Source organism: Haematobia irritans, chromosome 1 (genome assembly GCF_050003625.1).
Source record: "Haematobia irritans isolate KBUSLIRL chromosome 1, ASM5000362v1, whole genome shotgun sequence".
In the NCBI taxonomy this organism is placed as follows: domain Eukaryota; kingdom Metazoa; phylum Arthropoda; class Insecta; order Diptera; family Muscidae; genus Haematobia; species Haematobia irritans.
The window spans coordinates 274,752,709-274,780,138 of NC_134397.1; the positions used below are offsets into that span (position 1 = coordinate 274,752,709).

At 32.3% G+C, this 27,430-nt stretch overlaps 1 protein-coding gene across 1 annotated transcript; it reads left to right on the top strand.

The window, feature by feature from the left end:
• On the top strand, positions 1-26,299 carry LOC142236620 (uncharacterized). Its single transcript, XM_075307849.1, has 2 exons — positions 1-60; positions 23,618-26,299. Exons 1-2 carry the CDS (start codon positions 1-3, stop codon positions 26,297-26,299), a joined length of 2,742 nt encoding a protein of 913 aa, XP_075163964.1.
• The last annotated feature ends 1,131 nt before the right edge of the window (positions 26,300-27,430 follow it).

Sequence of the window (27,430 nt, forward strand, 5' to 3'; positions counted from 1 at the left end):
ATGGGCACCCAAGAAACTCCTGGACATGAGGAGAAATATGGTCATATCGACGAAGTGAATGTAGGGACTATTCTATGAATTGCTAGTTTAACCTTCCTTATGTTACCAGCATTTGTGCCACAAAAACTGAGGATAGGATATTGAGCATTGCCAAAGCATGGTGAACAACCTCAATATCACACCCATTGTAAGAGAGAGTTAGTCCAATATCAGGATGAGATGAAAAAATTAATGCCGCATTTAGTATTACTTACTGAATGTAATTAGAATCAAAAAACGACTATTCGACGTCGTTGTTTCGTCTTTTTAATATTTTGAAAATGTTGACTATTCGAATTTTTTACTTTTAGAAAATTTTAAAAATTCCTGTATAGAACAATTTGTAAATAAGTGGGATCGTCTCACATACTCTCAGAGTATGTGAAATTCAACAAGCAGAGACACAAAAACCAGGTCGCAAAACCACAAAAACTAGGTAATGGTTTATTACAATTTGGAAAGATAAAATATTTAATAAAAACCAGCGTCGTGCACCGTGCAGAAATTTAAAAGGACTTGAGGGGTACTATAAATACAAGTAGTTTTTATTTTCAAAAGCCTCCAAGAAATAAAGATTTTAATCAAAAATAAAATTAGTTTGCGCGAATTTACAATATAGTACACCCGCGCCCACTGTATACCTATCAAAAGAAAGGTCTAAGAGAGAAGTTCACCAGTGTGGTATAACAATGGACTGAATAGTCTAAGTGAGCCTGATACATCGGGCTGCCACCTAACCTAACCTAGCCCACTTTTAACCTATCAAAAGAAAGGTCTCGAAGAGAACTAAAATGCAAATGATTGCCATATTCGAAAGCATCCCAGACATAATTTTTTATCAAAATGAAAAATTACTTTGTCCTAATTTAAAATAAAGTGCACGTTAACCACTGTGCAATTTGGTACCAACTGAAAGGATTTGCGAAGTACTAAATGCAAGTGGTTTGCAAAGCATGCCATAAATATCGATTTTTAGCAAAAATAAAATTCACTTGCGAGAATTTAGAAATTACAAATTCCGTTGGGTCTAACAAACGTACAGAGGATAGTTCTTCTAATACCCGCAGAAAATCGGGGTTTCCCCTAAATCAAGAATAAGACTCCGATCTGACTGAAACTCCGACAGTAGCCTATAGCTAAGTAATTTTCGGGTCACCTACGTAAACCCCAGATATATAAACATAAAAAACCCGATTGACAAGTTTAATGTCTATTGTGTGTTTGTTTTTCACTTACTAATATTCGAAGATGTTATAAGCAGAAAATTATCTGCTTGTGAAGAAAGTGGCCCAAAGAAATTTTATATAACAATTTTTTTTCTAAATGTTATTGACCTTATTTTTACGCGCGAAATGGTATTGTAAATGTTCCCGTTGATTTACATATAGCCAGCAGAGTTGACGACAATGAATTGATATTTAACGTTGACTTAATGAAATTCTTAGCATACGATTTTTGATTTATGCAGATACATATATTTTCAGAAACATGTCTGATGATATTTCCACCCATTTAATTTGTTTTTAGGTTTGACTCAAATCTACACATGCATAAATGAATAAAATTGTTTGTATCCTAAAGCAAAAATATATGATAAGGGCTAAGTCGGGCTCTCTATTTAATTCTGTTTTGCTTTATTTAAATATTGGATTTTTCTAGATAATATGAATGAAATTAAAATTATGTCCAAACCAACCAGCACAACATAGAAACGTGTATGTTTGTTCTACATAAATAAATATTAATATGAAATTGAATATGCCAATTGGGATGGACAATTTTATACTCAAAGAAAAAGGCACTTACATCCAAAGAAATTTATTAGTAGACATAGCAGAAAAATCTGCTGTAACAGCGAAAAAATCTGTTGAAAAAAGGAAAAGCAGGCACCATTTGCAATCAGCTGATGTGCAAAACTGACTTTTAATTATTTGGGTTTAAAATGCTGTTTGTATGTAACAATTTAGTATAAATATCGCATTTTTCTGTCAATAGATTTGTGATCGTGGTCAGCTCAGGACTCCTTGATATAGAACATGAGTTCCTCAAAGAGTGGAAGCTGGAAATTTAATAATTGTTACAGCTATTCTACCATTTTTTTTCATTTGTTCCAACCGGTTTTAAATCGTTGAAGTCAGTCTAGCTCATCTAATGACAGATCCTTTTTTCATTTTTTGTAATTTTTGAAGATTAGTCACTTTACTTCTTACCTATTTCCATTTTTTAAGTTTATTTTTCAATTGTTCGATTAATAAAAAAAATCAAAAATTAATCACTAAACTCGTCGGCGGTAAATTTAACGGCGAAAAAAGCGACGATATTGGCGACAAAAAGCGATACCAGGAATACCGATTTTCGTCGATAGGAATACCAATTGACGAACGGAATATCAATTAGTGGCGACAGACGAAAAACGACGGCGAGGACGACTTCAGGAATAATTATTAAATGAAAAGAATGATTAAAAGAAAGTTAATAATAGTTGCTTTAAAAAAATGTTCAATAAATTTAAGGCACGATTTTAAAGATTTTTTGAAATTGGGAAGAGAATTTTTAATCTAAGTTTTGTTGTTTTTGTTTTTCGACCTTTTGTTTAATACCTTGTTTTCTTTTTAAATTGAATTTTAAATGACCTCGAGCTTGAATTTAAACAGAAAACAAGACAATTTTTAATTTTAAGTAAGTAGTTACATGAAACTAAAATTCCTCAATTGATATCCGTACCATAATTTTAAAGAGCCTTTATTTAAAGAGCTATCTGTCCATAAGCGTAGGAAGGCCTCTGGGGAGGGGGCTTAGACCCCCCCAGAAAAATTTTAGCCCCCCCCAGAATTTGAAACTCTATTTATGATTTTCCATTTTTCAATAAATGTCAATAGTTTTTTTAATTTTTATTAACAACTAAACAAGTATATACAATCGCCCAAAGTTCCGCTAAAGACTTTCATGAACAATCGAATTACTTGGGTTGTGGTAGCAGTTGCCGATGGCAATGTTTGAAGTCAGATATTTCTTAAATAAAGCTGTGGTTGACCTTTTGATTGATTTAGTTTAGTCAATTTAATTAAAAAAATAGTAATTGATATTAAAACTATTCTTTCATAAATTAATATCTTAATAATGCTGCGAAAAAGCGTCGCCAAAAAAGTAGTGAAATGTTCTTTTTGGGTGTAGAAGTGGTGCAAAATTGGCGGAGAAGCAATGAATGTAATATGAGCTTGTCATAGGACAAATGTCCACCGTTTCAACAGCCGTTGCAATGAATTTGCATCACTTTTTAAGGTGAGATCCGAATTCAGTGTTTTGAATGTGAATTAAAAAAGTTTTGTGATATTTTCCCAAATAAATAATTTTTTTATTGTTTTTATGATTTTTAGTGCATCCCGACGCTTGTTTGAAACGTTTTTCTTCGAATAATTTCCAAAAGTATCGATTTTTCTATAATGGATTTAGCAGTTTTATGGCCAAATTTGAATAATTTGTACCAATTTATTTATTCTTACTCTTTTTTAAACTATTTAAAAAAATAGAAAACAAAAAATTACACATTAAAATATGAAAAAAATGAAGTTAAAAAAACTTCCTGTGTAGTTAAAATAATTGAGGACATTTTTGGAAGTGCTTTTAAAGTTGTGCCTTTAGAACAACTCACAATGTTTTTGCTGGGAAAAGTGTGGAACTACTTTTAGTTGCTTTATTATAAATTAATTGTTTTTATTCAATTTTATGAAATAAAACATTAATTGAACCTGTAAGATCAGTCTATGAATTTTTAGCTAGGGGGGCTTTAGCCCCCCCTAGGAAAATTGCCTAGCTACGCTAATGTATCTGTCCCAAACGGAACGACACGGATTCAGTACCAAAATACTTAAGGAAGTTTAATATCGCTGGATCCAAATAAATAGTGTGGTGTTGGAACAAAAAAACAAGTATATACGGCCGTAAGTTCGGCCAGGCCGAATCTTATGTACCCTCCACCATGGATTGCGTAGGAACTTCTACTAAAGGCTGTCATCCACAATCGAATTACTTGGGTTGCGATAACACTTGCCGATGGCAAGGTATCGTAAAACTTTTTAACACTGTCTTCAAAATTGTAAGTTAGCCCATACGGGGTATATATTAAACAAAAAAAGGCCGATTAAATACGTATATAATATAGTTTGACAAAATGTTCTATAGAAATGAAAACTTGACAAAATCTTCTATAGAAATAAAATTTTGACAAAATTTTCTATAGAAATAAAAACTTGACAAAATTTTCTATAGAAATAAAATGTTGACAAAATTTTCTATGGAAGTAAAATGTTGACAAAATTTTGTATAGAAATAAAATGTTGACAAAATTTTCTACAGAAATAAATTTTTTACAAAATTTTCTATAAAAATAAAATTTTGACAAAACTTTCTATGGAAATAAAAGTTTGACAAACATTTCTATAGAAATAAACGTTTGACAAAACTTTCTATAGAAATGAAATTTTGACACAACTTTCTATAGTAATAAAATTTGACAAAATTTTCTATGGAAATAAAGTTTTGGTAGATTATTTTTGGCGATATGGACCAATTTTTGTGTAATAAGTCATCGGCTATATATAACTAAAGACCGATATTGACCAATTTTTACATGGCTGTTAGAGGCCATATATTGACAAAATGTACCAAATTTCAGCCGCATCGGATGACTTTTGCTATATATAATTATGGACCGATATGGACCATTTTTTGCATGGTTGTTAGATACCATATACTAACACCATGTACCAAATTTCAACTGGATTGGATGAATTTCGCTCCTCCAAGAGGCTCCTGAGGTCAAATCTGGGGATCGGTTTATATGGGAGCTATATATAATTATGAACCGATATGGACCAATTTTTGCATGGTTGTTAGAGACTATATACTAACACCACGTACTAAATTTCAATTGGATCGGATGAATTTTGCTCCTCCAAGAGGCTCCGGAGTTCAAATCTGGGGATCGGTTCATATGGGAGCTATATATAATTATGAACCGATATGGACCAATTTTTGCATGGTTGTTAGAGGCCGTATACTAACATCAGGTACCAAATTTCAACCGGATCGGATGAATTTTGCCCCTCCAATAGGCTCCGGAGGTCAAATCTGGGGATCGGTTTATATGGGGGCTATATATAATTATGGACCGATATGGACCAATTTTTGCATGGTTGTTAGAGACCGTATACTAACATCAGGTACCACATTTCAACCGGATCGGATGAATTTTTCCCCTCGAAGAGGCTCCGGAGGTCAAATCTGGGGATCGGTTTATATGGGGGCTATATATAATTATGGACCGACATGGACCAATTTTTGCATGGGTGTTAGAGACCGTATACTAAGACCACGTACTAAATTTCAACCGGATCGGATGAATTTTGCTCCTCCAAGAGGCTCCGGAGGTCAAATCTGGGGATCGGTTTATATGGGAGCTATATATAATTATGGAACGATATGGACCAATTTTTACATGGTTGTTAGAGGCCGTATATTAACATCAGGTACCAAATTTCAACCGGATCGGATGAATTTTGCTGCTCCGGGAGGCTCCCCAAGCCAAATTTGGGGATCGGTTTATATGGGGGCTATACGTAAACGTGGTCCGATATGGCCGATTTTCAATACCATCCGACCTACATCAATAACAACTACTTGTGCCAAGTTTCAAGTCGATAGCTTGTTTCGTTCGGAAGTTAGCGTGATTTCCACAGACGGACGGACAGCCGGATAGAGGGACGGACATGCTTAGATCGACTCAGAATTTCACCACGACCCAGAATATATATACTTTATGGGGTCTTAAAGCAATATTTCGATGTGTTACAAACGGAATGACAAAGTTAATATACCCCCATCCTATGGTGGAGGGTATAATAATTTTAGCTGGAGGCATATTGGGCAAAAGTAAATGGATTAGGAATTTAGATTATTGTTGCACATTTGGTCATTAAAAAATATCTATTCGATATTAGGCCTGTTTTCATTTAGTACTCGATGTAACATTTGTATGATCTATCCAAAACATGTCATCGGTGTAAATCGCGACGGTGTTGCCAGATTGCATTTTGATAAAGTAACGTTTCCTCGATTCTCAATAGCAATTTATTGCGATTAATTTGTCGGTTAACATGCAATTAAAGGTGATAAAGTGTCAAAAATACTGAGTACTTCATACATGAAAAATGTAAGATTTCACTTATTTTCTGTGAAAGAAATATAGAGAACAGAAAATACTCTACGGCAAACATTTTGCTAAAAAACTTCAGTGGAATTTTATTATAAGAACTAAAATATGAAATTTTTTCGAGTGTACGTATTATATAGAACGATTAGTTTTTATCTGTTCACAGATTTTCGCACATCCATAGAACAGCAAACCAAATGCCATATTGCTAAATTGGCATCATTGATTGTAAGTCCACATCTCCATTGCTTTATGTTTACGGAAGTATTAATGATATATTCATTTTATTTTGTCTTATTGTGGTGATTCTTAACGTATCTGTAATTTATGAAAAAGTATGTCAAAATCAACTAGATACATTCAAGATAGAAGTAAAGAAAAGAAAAAAAAAACACCGTCAACGCAAAGGCCCCCAGACTAAGAGTCTAGACTATTGCGGTTGGCAAAAGAATAAAGACAAATTAATGATACATTCATCAACAAAGGTCATCGCCGTATATTTGGCAAGTTCTATTCGTCAAGAATGGAGGGTTCATATTCAGGAAAACCAACAAATATGTATTTCAAGTTGGGTTTAAAATTGATCTCCTTGAGTTTCAAGCACTCTGGGGTGGAAGTTGCGGGTAGGGCATACAAATAATCGATCCGATTCTTTTGGGAAATTTGGCTTGTGTGAGTGAGAGTTTTAAGTATGGCACCATTTCCAAATATACAGTGGGTTACGGATAAAAGCACATCTCATAAAGAAAGTTTAGCACAACACTATGCTCTTTTGGTAGTAGAAAAATGCTTCAAATGAGAAAGACATACTGATAAAAGAACAATTTGAAAAGACGCCAGACGAAAGGGTGGTGTTAAGATATATTTGGAAATTACAAAAAAAAAAAACATAATATTCAGAAAAATTCATAAACTCTTTATTTGTTTCGATAGAACAGTCCATATAATTTAATGTTTGAAGATTATTTCATGCAAATGTTTACAGTGAACTGATTTTCGGTTTTTTATTTATCGCAAAACCTATTATCCGGATACTCAACGGTACGGTTTTACCTTTGCAAATGATATTTTCATTTATTTTTTTATGAGTTTTGACGCTGAAAATACTCGTTTACTGATAGTATATGTCGGTCTATATGCCTTCAGTGAAAGAATATTTATCTTTTCGAAGGAACGAAATTAGAAGTTTTCTTTTGATTTTCTTAAAAACCAAATAAAAATGATTTGAGTCCACGGATGCCACAGTTGGCAAAATTCTGCCAAAAATGTTACATTTTTTTTACTGTTTGGTAGATTTTGCATAGAGGTACTTTTTCATATATTTTCTATAGAAATAAAATTTTGACAAAAACAATCTATTGTAATTTTTTGGTCAATATTTTTATTATTTATCTATTTCACTTTTAATTTTAAGTCATTATATTATTCAAATTACAAAATTGAGCAAATAAAAAAATTGTCTACACCCTAAAAAAAATACTTTCCTTAGGAACGAAATTTTAGACAAACGAAATTTCGTTTTGTTGTAAAGTATTTTCTTAAAGAGCAAATAAACCGGAATTTGTGACAAGTGTTGCAACGATTTTATCTAATGATTTTTATTTACTTCAAAAGAAAATATTTTAATACCAAAAGAAAACATAGTTTGACTAAAATTTTCGTTAGAAATTAAATTTTGACAAAAAAATTGATAGAATTGAAATTTTTTTGAAAAAAAAATTTTATAGAAATAAAATGTTAACAAAATCTTCTTCTATATATATAAAATTCAATCTATGTTTGTTTATTTGTTTTTTTAATTGTTTGTTTGTTTGTATGTTCCGAGTTGGCTCCGATTGTAGGGGACGTTCATGTGGTGAAAATAGGGTACCTCATTTTTTGACACCTGGTCGCGGAGGAGGACCTGCCCTTCGTCGGACTTTTGGAAAATTGGACCAAAGTTGACCGATTAGCTTGAAAATTTCATTGAAGGTTGGGGTTGGCATCTAGACAAAGATCCGCTACTTTATATTTCGATATTTGGAGGCGGAGGGGGACCTCCCCTTTGATCGACTTTTTTTAAAGTACAGTGAAAAAACTAAAATTCTCTAATTTTTGTGAACATGCGGTGAGGTTATGGAATTAATATGGAGTACCTGATGATTTCATATGTGGACGGGGAGGGGGACCTCCCCCTTGCCCTACTTTTTGAAACTTGGAACAAAATTAAGCGATTTGCCTGAAATTTTCATTGAATTTTGGGGTTGGCATCTAGACAAAAATCCGCTACATTATTTGCCCGACTTTTTTTAAAAGTACAGTGAAAACAAAACCTGTAAAATAATCTACATGGGCTTATACTGCGAGGTATCAGGAAACACTCTCTGTTTACCTCAACCAACCGATACCACTATACGGGTCAGTGGCTGTACCTCCAGTCATAAAACAGTCTTTCGAATAGTGGGAACCCATATCCATAACTAACCTCATCTATAATCAATCCTACAATGGGCTACGCTCTCACCCATAGCTAACCAATCAATGCATGTCCATCTAATCCTGAGCGTATATAAAAATCACCTTAACATTATTGTTATGTGATCATACATACTAACACACACATCTATACACCCAGTCAACATCATCGTTACATGGATATATAGATACGTCTACCTATAGAGTCATACTATGTCCCTATAAAATCAATCATACCTAACCATATCTAGTAATCTAAAAACTAACTAACCCCACCCCCAACACATCAAAATGCCACTAACTCGGCCCCAATGTGTACCTATCTTCACTTCCCTATATAACTATCACATCCCTATGATACCACTATACCAACATCTCAGTCAGTATAGCATATCTTCCTATACGGTGCCCGCTCGTGAGCCATGATGGACATTATTGTACCAACAACTCCTTCGAACAACGCACATACATCCCCAATATAAATCTACATAATCTCTCTACACATCTCCTACAGCTCCTCTCACAAATCGTCCATCTGCTCCTATGCCGTCAGTATAGTCAAGGAATCCTCCTAGCTAAGATACCTAATTATTATCAGACAGGTACGGAGAAGTGTAATTCCCTCGGGGGCCAATAGCTGTTACGGGTGTCTATCCCACGTCCAAGCAAGCTTGCACATCTAGGTCTCCATCACACTAGAGGCGAACCCTGTTTATGTGGTGGTCTCCAATATGCATCTTACCCATCAATGAAAAGCACACTTAAATACAAAACATGATCGTGATGGTTCCCAATTTTCACCACAAAGACTACGCAATGAAAACCGGAGAGTCGTGATGGTTCCAATCTTCACCACGACAAAAATCCCGCAATGAAGACGGAGATTAGCACATCTATACCCCCCGCCTACCTATATCGTCCATTCACCTTTCCCCTCGTTGTGATCTATTATCACATATCATACATCCAAAGAACACGAGGGACCTAAATCAATTTTAATTTACAGAGGACTGGGGAGAGGTTACGATATTAATAGTTGATACCTGATTTTGTGATATTTGGACGGAAGAGAGGCCGCCCCTTTAGGCTTATAATTTGCTTGACATTTTCTGGGACGTTTGCAAAAGATACGCTACATCACTTTTCGATAATTGGTCGGGGAGGTACAAAACTGTATCTTAGAGGTGTGCACGTGGGTAATATTTTGCTCACGCACACTCACGACGGAGAAATCTTATTCACGAAAAGAAAATTTGTACTCACGCACGAAAAATCTTTTAAATGTCGTAACTCACGAAAAATGTCGTGACTCACGAAAAACCTCGTAACTCACGAATAATTTTATGAGTAATTTACCAATGGAACCTGACTGAAAACATGAGTATGGTTAAAATCGAAAGCGTTATAAAACTCTTAACACCTAGGATGCCACTAAAACTATAAATGAATTCAACTTGTAAGCATTTTATGTTCGTAAGCGGGATTATTTTCGTGAACGCGTTTTTACGAAATTTGCTACTCACGCACACTCACGAAGATATTATTTTCGCGACTCACGCACGACAGTTCATTGGTTAATACCGCTAACGCACACTCACGCCGTTGCCGTCAGCGTGAATCACGAACATTTTCGTGAGTCAAGACAATTTCGTATCACGTGCACACCTCTACTGTATCTCTTTGATGCAAATTTTAATATAACTTGATGGGGAATAGCCCATAGCAACTTTTTATAAAGTTTTTATTTTTTCCCGAACATTGGCGATTTTAGCGGTTATATCCGAACAAAAGTTGGACAGGTCAACGAAGAAGACCTTGATATTTCATAATTCTCAAATTTTAATTAATGCCTGACTGACTAGAATTCAGTTGGAGTAATAGCCGATACTCTTTATCTACCTAATTTGTTCTTAATTGAAATTCCTCGTTATCTAGCTTAATTGGTTTTAATATTTTTTTGTATTATTTTGCGTTTTAATAACGCCCTTCACCAAAGGATGGAGATGGAAATATTTGTCTCAGACTACACCTTATTGATCGGTTTATATAAACATATATTTATGATAGTCACATTTCACGTACACCCAGAGAAAAGTGAACGCACCATGAAAGAAAACGTAGGTTTAATTTAGAAAATGTTAACACCCAGAAAAAAGTGCCTTCGAAACTACAGGAAAAATGTTAATCAATTTAGTTTACCCATTTTATTTCCATTAGATTATATTTCTGTGTAAATTAATAATTCAGTAAAAAATCCTACATAGAAAGCAGTTAGAAATAGTTCATTAACTAGAATAAGGTATGGAATTTTCTAGCCCTGATTTCTTCCCGGGGTATAAGAATTTACAACTGAACAATAAACTTTTATTCGCTAATAACAACGCATTCATAAAAAAATGAACAAAAACGGAAGGAAGCAAAAATTTGAGTTTAAAATTGCAAGAATGTCTTTTGTGTCATACTAAGTTCAAGATGGGCGCATTTGTAGTAAAATTTACAAATTAAAAGAAATAATGAACTATTTTGTGAGAAGTACGAATTTAATAAATCTTTATGCTCCACTTGGAACAAAATTATGCGATTTGCTTGAAATGTTCATTGAATGTTGGGGTTGGCATCTAGACAAAAATCCGCTACATTATTTTTCGATATTTGTTCGGGGAGGGGGAACACCCCTAAACTCCTCCTACTGAAATTTTACGGCAAAAATGGGTGAGGTAAATTTCAAATCAGGTTCCTGATTTTTTAATAAAAATAAAAGGGCATAGGGAGACATCCGCTTCTCTTAAGTACATACAGAGAAATAATTAAACTTTAACGAGTTACTTGAAATTTACAGAGGACTGGGGAGAGGTTACGATATTAATAGTTAGGTTAGGTTAGGTTATGTGGCAGCCCGAAGTATCAGGCTCACTTAGACTAGTCAGTCCATTGTGATACCACATTGGTGAACTTCTCTCTTATCACTGAGTGCTGCCCGATTCCATGTTAAGCTCAATGACAAGGGACCTCCTTTTTATAGCCGAGTCCGAACGACGTTCCACATTGCAGTGAAACCACTTTAGAGAAGCTTTGAAACCCTCAGAAATGTCACCAACATTACTGAGGTGGGATAATCCACCGCTGAAAAACTTTTTGGTGTTCGGTCGAAGCAGGAATCGAACCCACGACCTTGTGTATGCAAGGCGGGCATGCTAACCATTGCACCACGGTGGCTGATATTAATAGTTGATACCTGATTTTGTGATATTTGGACGGAAGAGAGGCCGCCCCTTTAGGCTTATAATTTGCTTGACATTTTCTGGGACGTTTACAAAAGATACGCTACATCACTTTTCGATAATTGGTCGGGGTCCTCCTCTAAAACTGCAAAAAAAAAATAAAAAATTCTTAAGTTCTCTTGAAATTTACAAAGGCAGTGGGGGGAGGTTATGAACGAAGAGGCAACCTTCCTTGCCCCACACTTGAAGGAAAGTTTCAAGAATTTTCAGGGAAGGTTAGGGGTGCTATTCACTATGGTGTTTGTCGATATTGTATCGTGGAAAGTGAAGTCCCTTTAAAACAATGGAGCAAAATTGAAACATCTACGATCTACTTGAAATTTACAGGGAACGTGGGAGGAGGTGCTTAAATTTATACATGATTTTTAAATTACTATATGATTTTTCGATATCTGGGTGGGGAAGGGGAAAATTGAAATAAACTTTGTCGATTTACTTCGATAGAATTTATAGGGACCATTGAGTAGTTGTGAAATTAATATAGGATACGTGATAGTCCCTTATCAGGTCGGAGTGGAGCGAAGGTGGGGAGATGATTCCCTTTTGTCCGTTTTTATACCCTCCACTATAGGATGGGGTATATTAACTTTGTCATTCCGTTTGTAACACGTCGAAATATTGCTCTAAGACCCCATAAAGTATATATATTCTGGGTCCTGGTGAAATTCTAAGTCGATCTGAGCATATCCGTCCGTCCGTCTGTTGAAATCACGCTAACTTCCGAACGAAACAAGCTATCGACTTGAAACTTGGCGCAAATAGTTGTTATTGATGTAGGTCGGATGGTATTGCAAATGGGCCATATCGGTCCACTTTTACGTATAGCCCCCATATAAACGGACCCCCAAATTTGGCTTGCGATTGCTCTAAAAGAAGCAAATTTCATCCGATCAAGCTGAAATTTTATACATGGTGTTAGTATATGGTCTCTAATAACCATGCAAAAATTGGTCAATATCGGTCCACTTTTACGTATAGCCCCCATATAAACGGAACCCCAAATTTGGCTTGCGATTGCTCTAAGAAAAGCAAATTTCATCCGATCCGCCTGAAATTTGGTACATGGTGTTAGTATATGGTCTCTAACAACCATGCAAAAATTGGTCCACATCGGTCCATAATTATATATAGCCCCCATATAAACCGATCCCCAGATTTGACCTCCGATCCGGTTGAAATTTGGTACGTGGTGTTAGTATATGGTCTCTAACAACCATGCAAGAATTGGTCCATATCAGTCCATAATTATATATAGCTCCCATATATATCGATCCCCAGATTTGAACTCCGGAGCCACTTGGAGGAGCAAAATTCATCCGATCCGATTGAAATTTGGAACATGGTGTTAGAATGTGGTCTCTAAAAAACACGCAAGAATTGGTCCATATCGGTCCATAATTATATATAGCCCCCATATAAACCGTTCCCCAGATTTGATCTCCGGAGCCTCTTGGAGGAGCAAAATTCATCCGATCCGGTTGAAATTTGCAACGTGGTGTTAGTATAAGGCCGCTAATAACCATGCCAAAATTGGTCCATATCGGTCTATAGTTATATATAGCCGATCCCCAATCAAACAAAAATTGGTCGATATCGGTTCATAATCATGGTTGCCACTCGAGCCAAAAATAATCTACCAACATTTTATTTTTATAGAAAACATTGTCAAAATGTTATTTCCATAGAAAATTTTGTCAAAATTTTATTTCTATAGAAAATTTTTTCCAAATTTTATTTCTATAGAAAATTTTGTCAAAATTTTATTTCTATAGAAAATGTTGTCAAAATTTTATTTCTATAGAAACTTTAAACTTAATTATATACGTAATTAATCGGCCTTTTTAGTTTAATATATACCACGTATGGACTATGTGGTATATATTACGGTGTTAGGAAGTTTTAAGATACCTTGCCATCGGCTTCAGTAGAAGTTTCTACGCAATCCATGGTGGAGGGTACATAAGCTTCGGCCTGGCCGAACTTACGGCCGTATATACTTGTTTTTCTTAAGTTGAAAGTAGAGGGTTGTCCGTAAATGGGAACTCGGCACATAATTTTATGATTTTTGCACAGGCTTCTGCCAGACTTCTTTTTAGTAAAGAACTTAAATTTTCATGAAATTGGCAGCCAACGTAGAGGGTGCATCATTTTCCAACATTTTTGCAAATGTTAAGGTGTTAACGAACCGTTTTACATATGCATATCCGCCGTATTTATACCTATAAACGAAAAAGCAAGTTGTCCGATTTGTTTGAAATAATTCAAATCTTTTCGAATTTGTTTTCAGCACGAAGGATATGGTTGACTAAGTTAACGCAAAATGTTCCTACAAATACGTAGTATTTTAGTAAAATTTTCTCCCTCTATTTGTTAAACATTTGGTTTTCTAATTTTGCTATTAATTTCAATCTACGCATGTTTTCTCAACCAAAAAATAATTAAAATCCAAACGGTTTCTAGAAGTTCCAGAAGTAAAATCGGGAGATCGGTCTATATGGGGGGCTATACAACATGGACCGATACACACCATTTTTAGCACACCCAGTTGTGATTCAAATTTCACGCAAATCGGATAGAAAATACGGTTTATATAAGCCCTAAGAGTAAAATCGGGAGATCGGTCTACATTGGGCTATTTCAAGACATACACACCATTTTCGGCACGCCTATTTGTGGTCCTAAAATACCTTCAGATTTCCAATTTCAGACAAATCGGATAACAACTACTGTTTCTAGAAACCCAAGAAGTAAAATCGGGAGATCTGTGCCAAATTTCAGGACGATAGCGCCATTATTGAAGATAGTAGCGTGATTACAATTTTATGTTACACTCCTATTTTCTTGTTATCTAATTTTTATAAATTGAAAAACTTCTTCGCTTCCACCGTGGGTTGAACCTAGGTCTGTTGACACACAAAACAAATATAACCAAAATATTTCCAATTAAAAAGCTGAAACCTATTCCAATTAAAAAAATTAATTGATACAATTAACTTTTTAATTGACATTAAGTCAATTAGGTCATTGATTGAAAATTTTAAATTTTTTAATTATAAAAAATAATTGATACAATTACCTTTTTAATCAAACTTGGAAGACTAAGTGAGTTAAAAAAATTATTGAATTTTTTAATTTTTAATAAAAAATAAAAACACAAAGTTATTGAATATAGTTACGTATCACAAAATTAATTGATACACTAATTTTTTAATCAACGTACATCTATTTTATGGAAGAGTCCAAAAATTTTCAAAAATGTCCAAATTTATGTACGAATTCATATTTTTTTGTGCGTAACCATCGACGGAGACTTAAGTCATAGGAATTTAAAATGGAAAAGGGATAAAGGATTGGGCAAAATTAGAAAATACCGCGGGTTATTATTACTACATATGTTTAAAATAATTTCACGTTTTCATAGACCGATCAATAACTAAATTGGAGTCTTTGGCAAATATTTCGATGCGATACAATCAAAATGGCAGAGTATTCTATGTTAGAAGGTATAAAAATCATATAATATTATGCATTAAATAAAAACGCACACAGAAAAAAAAGTGTCTCGTAAATTTAAGAAGATTTTTACAATAATTTATTACAAGAATTTTCCAGAATTTTAGTTCATTTTTCGTATTTTCAACGAAAATTAACTACTCGAAAGGAAATTTTACAAATTCTAAGTAGCAATCGTTTAGTTCATGGCCTACAAAATACGATGGAAATTTCCTTAAAAAATTTCTTAACTGGTAGTTAAAAATTCGTTTGTTATGCTATAAAACTACTTGTGAAATGTAAAGTATTTTCTAAATAATAAGTGCAATTTACTATAAGATTTTTTTGTATGAGAAAATATTTTTTTACGAAAAATGAACTTGAAAGTGGATAGCAATTTCTTACTGACAATTCCTATGGTTAATAATTGTTGGTAAAAAAATTCCCAATGAAATATTTTTAGTTCACATGTAATTAAATTTATAGACATTTTCGTCAAAAATGGGTAGATATCATTTCATGAAGTTTTTGCTAATTTTAAGTTAAACGTTTCATCGTTCTTATACTGATATGCATTTAAGAGTATTGTTTTTAGAGTAAATTGTGGACAGATGCGATGAACTAATGCATAGTACAGAGATCTTTCTCGTCAAAGTGGAATATGTTTAATGTAAAGATGATGTTACTTGAATTTTTTTGAGAGTGAGAGCATGCAATGCAATAATGAGAAATGGTAGCGAGTGAAGGGGATGTTGTGTATATCTGAGCGTGGGGTTGTTTTTGTTCTTTCAGTGGTTTGTGTGTGTGTTTATTATTGGCGAATGGTTTATTTGTCTGGATGAGGTGTTGTTTTCAATGAAGGCACATGTGTTTTTGTTGTTGTAGGAATGTTTTGGTTTTGCTTGGTTTTGTTTGGCATGCTTCAGTTATATAGTTGGCGTTGGCGTGGGCTGTTGCATCTTTTTAGCCAGTATGTAACAAGGGAATATAAAGGTATGGAATATTTTGGTTTTTTTAGACATATATTGGTGTTTGTTTATTAAAACTTTGAAATGAAAGTTATTAATATCTTAGCGATGAGATGTACGATGGCGAAGTGATGATCGGTAGCTTAGAAAAAAGTTATTAAGAATGTTCAATATTTAGGAAAAAATGCTGAAATGGAAAGTATATTGAAATTGTTTTATCTAATTTAATTTTTATTATTCAATGTAAAAAATAAATATTCATTTTCAGAGTAACTCCAGATGAATTTGGAAAATTGTTTGTTACACCTCAGCGTATAGTTTAATGATAAATAGGTAAGAGTTCTTTTTCAATGTGGTTTTCTATTAAAAAATAATAACAAGTTTCATGTTTTTCTTTGTTGTAAAAAAATATCTAAGTCAAGAGCAACCCCAGATGGATTCGGGCAAATTTTTATATTTCTCCTCAGCGTATAATTTAATAGAGAAGTGGTAAGTTTTCTTTTAAAAATTGGCTTTCTTCTCACTAGAATATTTACGTTTTAATGACATTTTTATTGTCAAAAATTACAGGTTTTTAATACCTTATTTTAGTATTACTTTAATCAAATATTTTTGGAAAATTTTTGTTACACCTCAGCATATAGTTTAATCATAAATTGGTATGTATTCTTTTTAAAATGTGGTTTTCTTTTAAAAATGATATTTTTTATTTATATCATTATTTGCTAATTATTATTATTTTTTTTTTTTGAAACTAGTTTAATGTTTTTCTTTGTTGTAAAAAAAATATTTAATTTCATAGCAACCCCAATATGGATTCGGGCATATTTTTATATTCCTCCTCAGCGTATAATTTAATAGAGAAGTGGTAAGTTTTCTTTTAAAATTTGGCTTTCTTTTCACTAGAATATTTGAATTTTTATGATCTTTTTATTATCAAAATTACATGTTTTTAATACCTTATTTTAGTATTACAATAATCAAATATTTTTGGAAACAAATTTAATATTTTTATTGTAAAAAACAAATATTTAATTTCAGAATAACAATTTGGAAACATTTTTATGAATTGGTAAGCTTTCTTAAACATTCTTTTAACCAGAATATTTAGTTTTTTTATGCATATTATTTCTTTAATTAGATTTGGAAACCAATTTAATGTTTTCTATTTAATGTAAAAAATAAATATTTAATTTCAGAGTATCCCCAAATGAATTTCAGCGTACAATTTAATAGAGAATTGGTAAGTTTTATATTAAAACTTTGGCTTTCTTTTGACAAGAATATTTATTGTATTATGTCCTTCACATCGATAACAAACACAGTTTTATGAGTTAATATATTACTTAATTCATTATTTCTCTAATTGTTTCAGGTACAAACTTTATGAGGTACGTTTATCTAAGAAAAGTTGAATTCCTTACACTATTTAATAAAATGCCCCCAAATATGGTAAGTTACAAGCTAATTTAAAGAGATTAAAAATTATATTTTATTACATGTTAATTTTTAACAATTTTCATTATTCCTTCCATTTTTTTCAGCAAGATATGTGAATATACTAACGATGAATAAAAAACTAAGGAAAAGTCAAAATGTCCAAATAGCGAGTTAAAATAAACTACTTTCTTGTTCCACGTGGTCATAATTTTTATTCACAAAAACATTGTATTAAGAACTCTCATCATAAGTTTTTATAATAAAGTACTTTTGCTTAAAGAAAGTTGAATTTTAATGTATGAAAATGTTCATAATAGTAAAACGGGTTGTTGTTCCTTTAATTATTTAATTTCTCTGTACTGTGGAATGATTGATTTAAAAATAGTTTAGTCGTCGACATTTTAAAGAGACTGTTAAGCACTTTTTATTATCGGGTTTCCCAAAAAATAAGCAGGTAAACCAAAATAATACCGACTTTTTAACTTGGTAGGCGTATATAAATCTTATGGTGTTGTAAAAATGAACTAAAATACAATGTTATAGATTAACTAAAAGTTAAGAGAATTATAAACTAGACAAGTTGAAAAAAATCTTAAGGGCTAAATCATGGTCAATATTACTACAGTTTAGTTCATTTTGCAATGGAAAAGGGTTCACTGTTTTTTCAGTGCATATAACTGGAATATATTTAATGTTTTCTTTTTTGTAGTTCATGAAGATTAGTTTATTCTTGTTAAATTTTGCCCAATGTTTCTCACTCTTATTTGAATAATTTTTTGTTTACTTCAATGACGTCAACAAAAAATAATAAGAAGAAAAGTTGTATACAAATATGGTGCACACTTTTACTACAAGCTAAAATAATTCACATTTTCCTTAATACTAACAATGTTAACATTGTTATTATTACAGAAAAAGGTACTATGAACTAAAAAATCTCGTGGAAGTGAGGAAGATGTGAGGGAATATGCAATTAGGCAGAAATATTTTTTTTAGCACAAATTCTTTCAAGCTAATAATATTTTTGGGCTCAAAATGCTTCCAAACATACAATATGTTCACTTAAAACTAATATAATAATATTTTGGCAATATCCAATAATATACACTGAAAAAAAAGTGAACCCACCAGGAAAGAAAATTTTAATTAAGTTTAGAAAATTTTAACTAAACTGTATCAAAAATGCAAATGTCACTCCGATTTCACAAAAATAAATAAATAATTTTCGACAAATTCAAGAAAATTTGTTAGACAAAATTATTATTTTTCACTTATTAAAGAAAATTTCTAAGTTTGAAGGAATAAATTGAAGTTGAAAATTGCAAAAATATCTTCAGTGCCATACGAAGTTCATGATGGGCATTATTGGTAAAATTTACAAATTTCAGGAAATTCTGAACTATTTTGTGGGAGACACGAATTTAGTTAATCTTTATGCTTCCTTTATGTATAATTTTTTCCTCTGCTTTATTTAATTTAACTAACGTATGCAAAAAATTATTAAAGTCAAAAAAACTTTCTTAAAACGTTATAATCCCATGAACTAAAATAGAAGAAAAATAGATTTAGTGAAATATAGGGTTCACTTTTTTTTGAGTGTATGTGCTTCCAGCAAAATATGTTTGGATCATATGTTAGAGAAGCATTTTTTTGAGGGTGCATACACTTTATATGGGTACATTGATAATATTTAAACATTTTAAGAAATTTTGATCTTAAAAACGCATATAACTGGAATATATTTAATGTTTTCTTTTTTGTAGTTCATGAAGATTAGTTTATTCTTGTTAAATTTTGCCAAATGTTTCTCACTCTTATTTGAATAATTTTTTGTTTACTTCAATGACGTCAACAAAAAATAAGAAGAAGAAAAGTTGTATACAAATATGGTGCACACTTTTACTACAAGCTAAAATAATTCACATTTTCCTTAATACTAACAATGTTAACATTGTTATTATTACAGAAAAAGGTACTATGAACTAAAAAATCTCGTGGAAGTGAGAAAGATGTGAGGGAATATGCAATTAGGCAGAAATATTTTTTTTAGCACAAATTCTTTCAAGCTAATAATATTTTTGGGCTCAAAATGCTTCCAAACATATAATATGTTCACTTAAAACTAATATAATAATGTTTCGGCAATATCCAATAATATACATTAAAAAAAAAAAAGTGAACCCACCAGGAAAGAAAATTTTAATTAAGTTTAGAAAATTTTAACTAAACTGTATCAAAAATGCAAATGTCACTCCTATTTCACAAAAATAAATAAATAATTTTCGACAAATTCAAGAAAATTTGTTAGACAAAATTATTATTTTTCACTTATTAAAGAAAATTTCTAAGTTTGAAGGAATAAATTGAAGTTGAAAATTGCAAAAATATCTTCAGTGCCATACGAAGTTCATGATGGGCATTATTGGTAAAATTTACAAATTTCAGGAAATTCTGAACTATTTTGTGGGAGACACGAATTTAGTTAATCTTTATGCTTCCGTTGTGTATAATTTTTTCCTCTGCTTTATTTAATTTAACTAACGTATGCAAAAAATTATTAAAGTCAAAAAAACTTTCTTAAAACGTTATAATCCCATGAACTAAATTAGAAGAAAAATAGCTTTAGTGAAATATAGGGTTCACTTTTTTTTGAGTGTATGTGCTTCCAGCAAAATATGTTTGGAACATATGTTAGAGAAGCATTTTTTTGAGGGTGCATGAACTTTATATGGGTACATTGATAATATTTAAACATTTTAAGAAATTTTGATCTTTTTTGTGGAAGACACGAATTTATTAAATATTTATGCTTCATTTGTGTATAATTATTATTACTTTTTAGTTTATTTAACTCACGTACACGAACAATTATTAAAGTCAAGAAAACTTTCTCAAAATGTAACAATTTCATGATTCACTTTTTTCAGTGATGAACACTGTCATGGTGCTTAAAAAGAACTATGTAGAAGACAATGGAACATATATAATCACAAGTAATAATGGAGCGAATGAATCCCAAGTTTGGGAAAAATTCCCTAATCTGACAACACTGTCCAAAACAGCAAACATTTGTCTCTGCTGAAATAGCAACCAAATACTGCTCAATTAACAAACGCTAAAAAGGCTATCGTGCGATTTGGTAATGACAAAATTATTTAAGAAGCTTCATTAATGATAAATATTTAGCTGATATTATACGGAATATAAAAAGAATTTAATAAAGACTAGCTCAATTTTTTCTGGCAAATTGCATCTTACCTACACTCAAAAAAAAAGTGAACTCTCTATTTCACTAAAGCCAATTTAACTTTATTTTAGTTCATGGAATTATTATGTTTGGAGAAAGTTTCCTTTACTCTAATAATTTTTTGTGTACGTTAGTTAAATTAACAAAAAACGAGGAAAAAAATATACTCAAATGAAGCATAAAGATTAACTAAATTCGTGTCTTCCACAAAATACTTCAGAATTTCTTTAAATTTGTAAATTTTACCAAAAATGCGTCCATCATGAACTTCGTATATCACTAAAGACATTCTTGCAATTTTGAACTCCAAATTTTTCTTTCAAACTACAAAATTTTCTTTAACAAGTGAAAAAACTTAGTTATGTCTAATAAATTTTCTTGAATTTGTCGAAAAATATTTACTTATTTTTATGACATCGGCGTGATGCCAACGTTTGTAATACTATTTAGTTAAAATTTTCTAAGAATATTCAAAATTTTCTAAAATTAACCGAAAGTTTTCTTCCTGGTGGGATCACTGTTTTTTCAGTGTATAACTTTCACACTTCCACATTCTACATTTAGCTCAAGCCACCTTCTATATTGTAGTGAAAATAATGTAGAAGATCAGGGAATCAACCCAAGGATCATTCGTTTGTCAACAACAACAAACAACTTTATTCTAATATTTTTTTGCGTTCTTAGTAAAATGAACTAAAAAACGGGGGAAAATATACACAAGTGAAGCATAAAGATTTATTAAATTCGTACTTCTCACAAATAAGTTCATTATTTCTTTTAATTTGTAAATTTTACTACAAATACGCCCATCTTGAACTTCGTATGACACTAAAGACATACTTGCAATTTTAAACTCAAATTTTTTACTTCTTTCGGTTTTTGTTCATTTTTATGAATGCGTTGTTATCAGTGAATAAAAATTTCTTGTTCAGTTGTAAATTCTTATACCCCGAGAACAAATCAGGGTTAGTGAAATGCCATACCTTATTCTAGTTAATGAACTATTTCTAACTGCTTTCTATGTAGGATTTTTTACTGAAACAAGTAAATTTCGAAGGCACTTTTTTCTGGGTGTTAACATTTTCTAAATTAAACCTACGTTTTCTTTCATGGCACATTCACTTTTCTCTGGGTGTACGTGAAATGTGACTATCATAAAATAGATGTTTATATAAACCGATCAATAAGGTGTAATCTGAGACAAATATTTCCATCTCCATACTTTGGTGAAGGGCGTTATTAAAACACAAAATAATAAAAAAAAATATTAAAACAAATTAACGTAGATAACGAGGAATATATTTCAATTAAGACCAAATTAGGTAGATAAAAAGTATCGGCTATTACTTCAACTGAATTCTAGTCAGTCAGGCATTTATTAGAATTCGAGAATTATGAAATATCAAGGTCTTCTTCGTTGAACTTTCAAACTTTTGTTCGGATATAAACGATCATACATTAAGTCGTTGTGATGGGAATTAAGTTCGAGTTGAGCCGCTAAAATCGCAAATTTCCAGGAAAAAATAAAAACTGTATAAAAAGTTGCTTTGGGTATTCCCCACCAAGTTATATTAAAATTTGTCACCAAACGAATTTTTTTGGTGATAAAAGTGTATACTTTTCGAAGCAATTCAAAAAACTCTAACAAAAGAAAAACGTTTTCGGTACACGTTTTTCAAACGTTTTTTTCTTTGCGTATATATATATATATATATATATATATATATATATATATATATATATATATATATATATATATATATATATATATATATATATATATATATATATATATATATATATGTATATATATATATATATATATAAAGGGTGATTCTTTTGAGGTTAGGATTTTCATGCATTAGTATTTGACAGATCACGTGGGATTTCAGACATGGTGTCAAAGAGAAAGTTGCTCAGTATGCTTTGACATTTCATCATGAATAGACTTACTAACGAGCCACAACGTCGAATTTTCAGTGAATGGGCCCTAGAAAAGTTGGCAGAAAATCCGCTTTTTTATCGACAAATTTTGTTCAGCGATGAGGCTCATTTCTGGTTGAATGGCTACGTAAATAAGCAAAATTGCCGCATTTGGAGTGAAGAGCAACCAGAAGCCGTTCAAGAACTGCCCATGCATCCCGAAAAATGCACTGTTTGGTGTGGTTTGTACGCTGGTGGAATCATTGGACCGTATTTTTTCAAAGATGCTGTTGGACGCAACGTTACGGTGAATGGCGATCGCTATCGTTCGATGCTAACAAACTTTTTGTTGCCAAAAATGGAAGAACTGAACTTGGTTGACATGTGGTTTCAACAAGATGGCGCTACATGCCACACAGCTCGCGATTCTATGGCCATTTTGAGGGAAAACTTCGGAGAACAATTCATCTCAAGAAATGGACCGGTAACAGTGGCAAGTCTTTCCGTTTTACCAAGAATAATAGCTATTCAAGAAACATGGTTCCAAAAAGATATAACTCAGATATACAACATTCCTGGATACAATGCTATACACTGCTGTCGCCATGATGGGTATGGGGGCACATCTTTGTATGTACGGGACAACCTAACGTACACAGTTGAACTTTGTGAGAGTGGAAATTTCATTGAAGCTATAAGAATTTCGGTAGATGGAATTTTAGTAAAAGGAATACCGCTGAAATTTACTTCGTTTTACCGTTCCCCTAAATGTAATTTGGATGTATTTCTTTGGTATCTGGAAAACAAGTTGTGTGTTCCATGTCGTACTGCCTCTATTGTTGTTGGAGACTCTAACATCGATCAACTGGATCCTAGTAGCTCGTCTGATATGTTCAGTGTTCTTTCAAGTGTGGCCTACGAATCGTGTCATGCATTAGTTTCTCGTCCACGTAGCAGGAAATCACTTGATCATGTATATAGCAATATTGGAAACAGAATATGTGTTCATTCAATTGAATGCGCCATAACAGATCACAACATCATATGGTGCAGAATAGAAGCTGTGGTTCAAAATAATAATGAAAAACAAGTACCAATGAGACACTATAATTATCGTAATATAACTGAAAATATTCGGAATAATATAGCCAATTATAATCTTACTGGAGATCCATCTCTTGATATGGAAAACATTACTTTTACTATTTCTGATATAATTTCAGAAAACACAACCTTTGAACAAGTTCAAGGATTTTCGAAATCGATGATAACTCCATGGGAAAATAATCAGCTGCTTTTACTTAGAAAATATAAAGAAAAATTATTGAAGAGAAGAAGAAAACGTGGAAAGGATAGAAATACCGAGTTTGTTTTGAAACGTATTAGTCGAATCATAAAAATTGCCAGTAAAGAAAGTATCAACTCTTACGTAAGCTGGAATCTTGAGAAGCTAAGCCAAAACCCGAGGGAATCTTGGAATTTTTTGAATAAATGTTTGGGAAGGAAAAAGGAGCAAGCCATTAAATTAAAAACTGATTCAAATGGATTAATAGTGGATGATAAGCTGAAATGCAATATTTTTAACGAATATTTCCTAAATATTCCAAACATTTTAAAACAAAATATAGTTTATGATTATGATGACAACTTCAACAAATTCGGAACGCTCAAACAATGTTTGTCAAGATTTTCTTTTAATGATATAAGCAGCAATGATATAATGGATTTAATTAGAAATATGAACTGCGCTAAAAGTCCAGGTCATGATGGAATATCGGGAAAGGTATTGAATGTGTCAAGGAGTTTTATTTGTGAGCATCTGTCATATATATTCAATAGAATGATAAATAAATCTACATATCCTGAAGTACTAAAGCTGGCTAAAATAGTACCAATACCAAAATCTGCCAATGCCGAAAAAGTTTCTGATTTCAGGCCAATAGCATTATTACCATTATTTGATAAAATATATGAAAAGTTATTACATAAACAACTGTCAACTTATTTCGAACTGACTGGACAATTATATCCTAAACAATTTGGATTTAAGAAGGGCAGTGGTACACAAGAAGCTGTAGTTAATATTGTAAATACTATTTGTGATGGTTTCGATGTAAGCTTTGGTGGAGTTGGTGCAGTTTTTTATGACTTGTCAAAAGCATTTGACCTAGTTGATCATAATATACTGTTGTCGAAATTGCCATATTATGGAATTTGTGGAAGGGAACTGAAACTTTTAGAGAGTTATATTGTGAAAAGAAAACAATATGTCGAAATTAATGGAACAAGAGGAGACACAGGAACTGTTGAACACGGGGTACCGCAGGGAAGTGTTTTGGGACCGCTGTTGTTTACAGTATACCTTAATGATATTTCTAATTTAAATCTCAATGGCCAATTAATTATGTATGCTGATGATATTGCTCTATTATACCCGTATAACCATGAGGCTATATTGAAAGGACAAATGGAACATGATGCCAAGATTATTTCGGAATTTTGCAGAATTAATAAACTTATAATTAACCCGAACAAGACAAAATTAATGCGTTTTCGACCTCGATGTCCGCCAGTTGAGGAAACATTTAATATAACGATTGGAGGTGTACGGATCTCTGAGTGTCAATCAATGAAATATCTTGGTATTCATTTACAAAACAACTTAGCGTGGAATATGCATATGGAAGAGTTGAAGAAAAAAGTGTCACCTGCTATTGGCATGCTGCATAAATTTCGTAATGTTTTTAATGTAAAGACAAAACTTTTACTATATAATTCTTTGATTCAAAGCCATTTAAATTACTTGGCAATAATATATGCTCACAAAAATAACTTTCATTTGAGAGCATTGCAAAGAACACAGAATAAGGCACTCAAAATTGTTTTCAATTTACCGATATTATACCCTACTTCGGAGTTATACAGCAATATTGCTAAAACAATTTTACCAGTGTATGGCATATACAAATTTCAATTATTGACATATATGTTCAAGGCTACTAATAATATCGGACTGGGATCAATACAATTTCTCATAAATCAAACTGCATTCAATACAAGAAATAATACAAATTTAAAAGTAAAACGATGTCGTCTAGAAGTGGCTAAACAGGGAATCGAGCATAGTGGATGTGTAGCATTTAACCGAATTCCCGATAATTTGAAGAATATATCAAGAATTTCTACATTTAAAAGAGAAATAAAATCATTTTTATTACGTGATATGGAAATGCTTCTGATGTAAATAGTTTTCATGTAAATTAAACTAAATTATTTTTAATTTTCAACGTAAAACAATTTTTAATCGTAAATTAATTTGTTATATAACAAGTGAATATTCATAACACGTCTATAGGTACTGATAAGGTTAGCTCCTATAAAGCCATTAGGGCGCTGGGGCAACATAGAATTTATGAATTGTAACAAATTGAAGTAAATAAAAAATATATAAAAAAAAAAAAAAAAAAAAAAAAGTTGGCCACCAAGGCTCATTTCTGGTTGAATGGCTACGTAAATAAGCAAAATTGCCGCATTTGGAGTGAAGAGCAACCAGAAGCCGTTCAAGAACTGCCCATGCATCCCGAAAAATGCACTGTTTGGTGTGGTTTGTACGCTGGTGGAATCATTGGACCGTATTTTTTCAAAGATGCTGTTGGACGCAACGTTACGGTGAATGGCGATCGCTATCGTTCGATGCTAACAAACTTTTTGTTGCCAAAAATGGAAGAACTGAACTTGGTTGACATGTGGTTTCAACAAGATGGCGCTACATGCCACACAGCTCGCGATTCTATGGCCATTTTGAGGGAAAACTTCGGAGAACAATTCATCTCAAGAAATGGACCGGTAAGTTGGCCACCAAGATCATGCGATTTGACGCCTTTAGACTATTTTTTGTGGGGCTACGTCAAGTCTAAAGTCTACAGAAATAATCCAGCAACTATTCCAGCTTTGGAAGACAACATTTCCGAAGAAATTCGGGCTATTCCGGCCGAAATGCTCGAAAAAGTTGCCCAAAATTGGACTTTCCGAATGGACCACCTAAGACGCAGCCGCGGTCAACATTTAAATGAAATTATCTTCAAAAAGTAAATGTCATGGACCAATCTAACGTTTCAAATAAAGAACCGATGAGATTTTGCAAATTTTATGCGTTTTTTTTTTTTTAAAAAGTTATCAAGCTCTTAACAAATCACCCTTTATATATATTCCCATCACAACGATTTAATGTATGATCGTTTATATCCGAACACAAGTTTGAAAGTTCAACGAAGAAGACCTTGATATTTCATAATTCTCGAATTCTAATAAATGCCTGACTGACTAGAATTCAGTTGAAGTAATTGCCGATTTTTTTTTATCTACCTAATTTGGT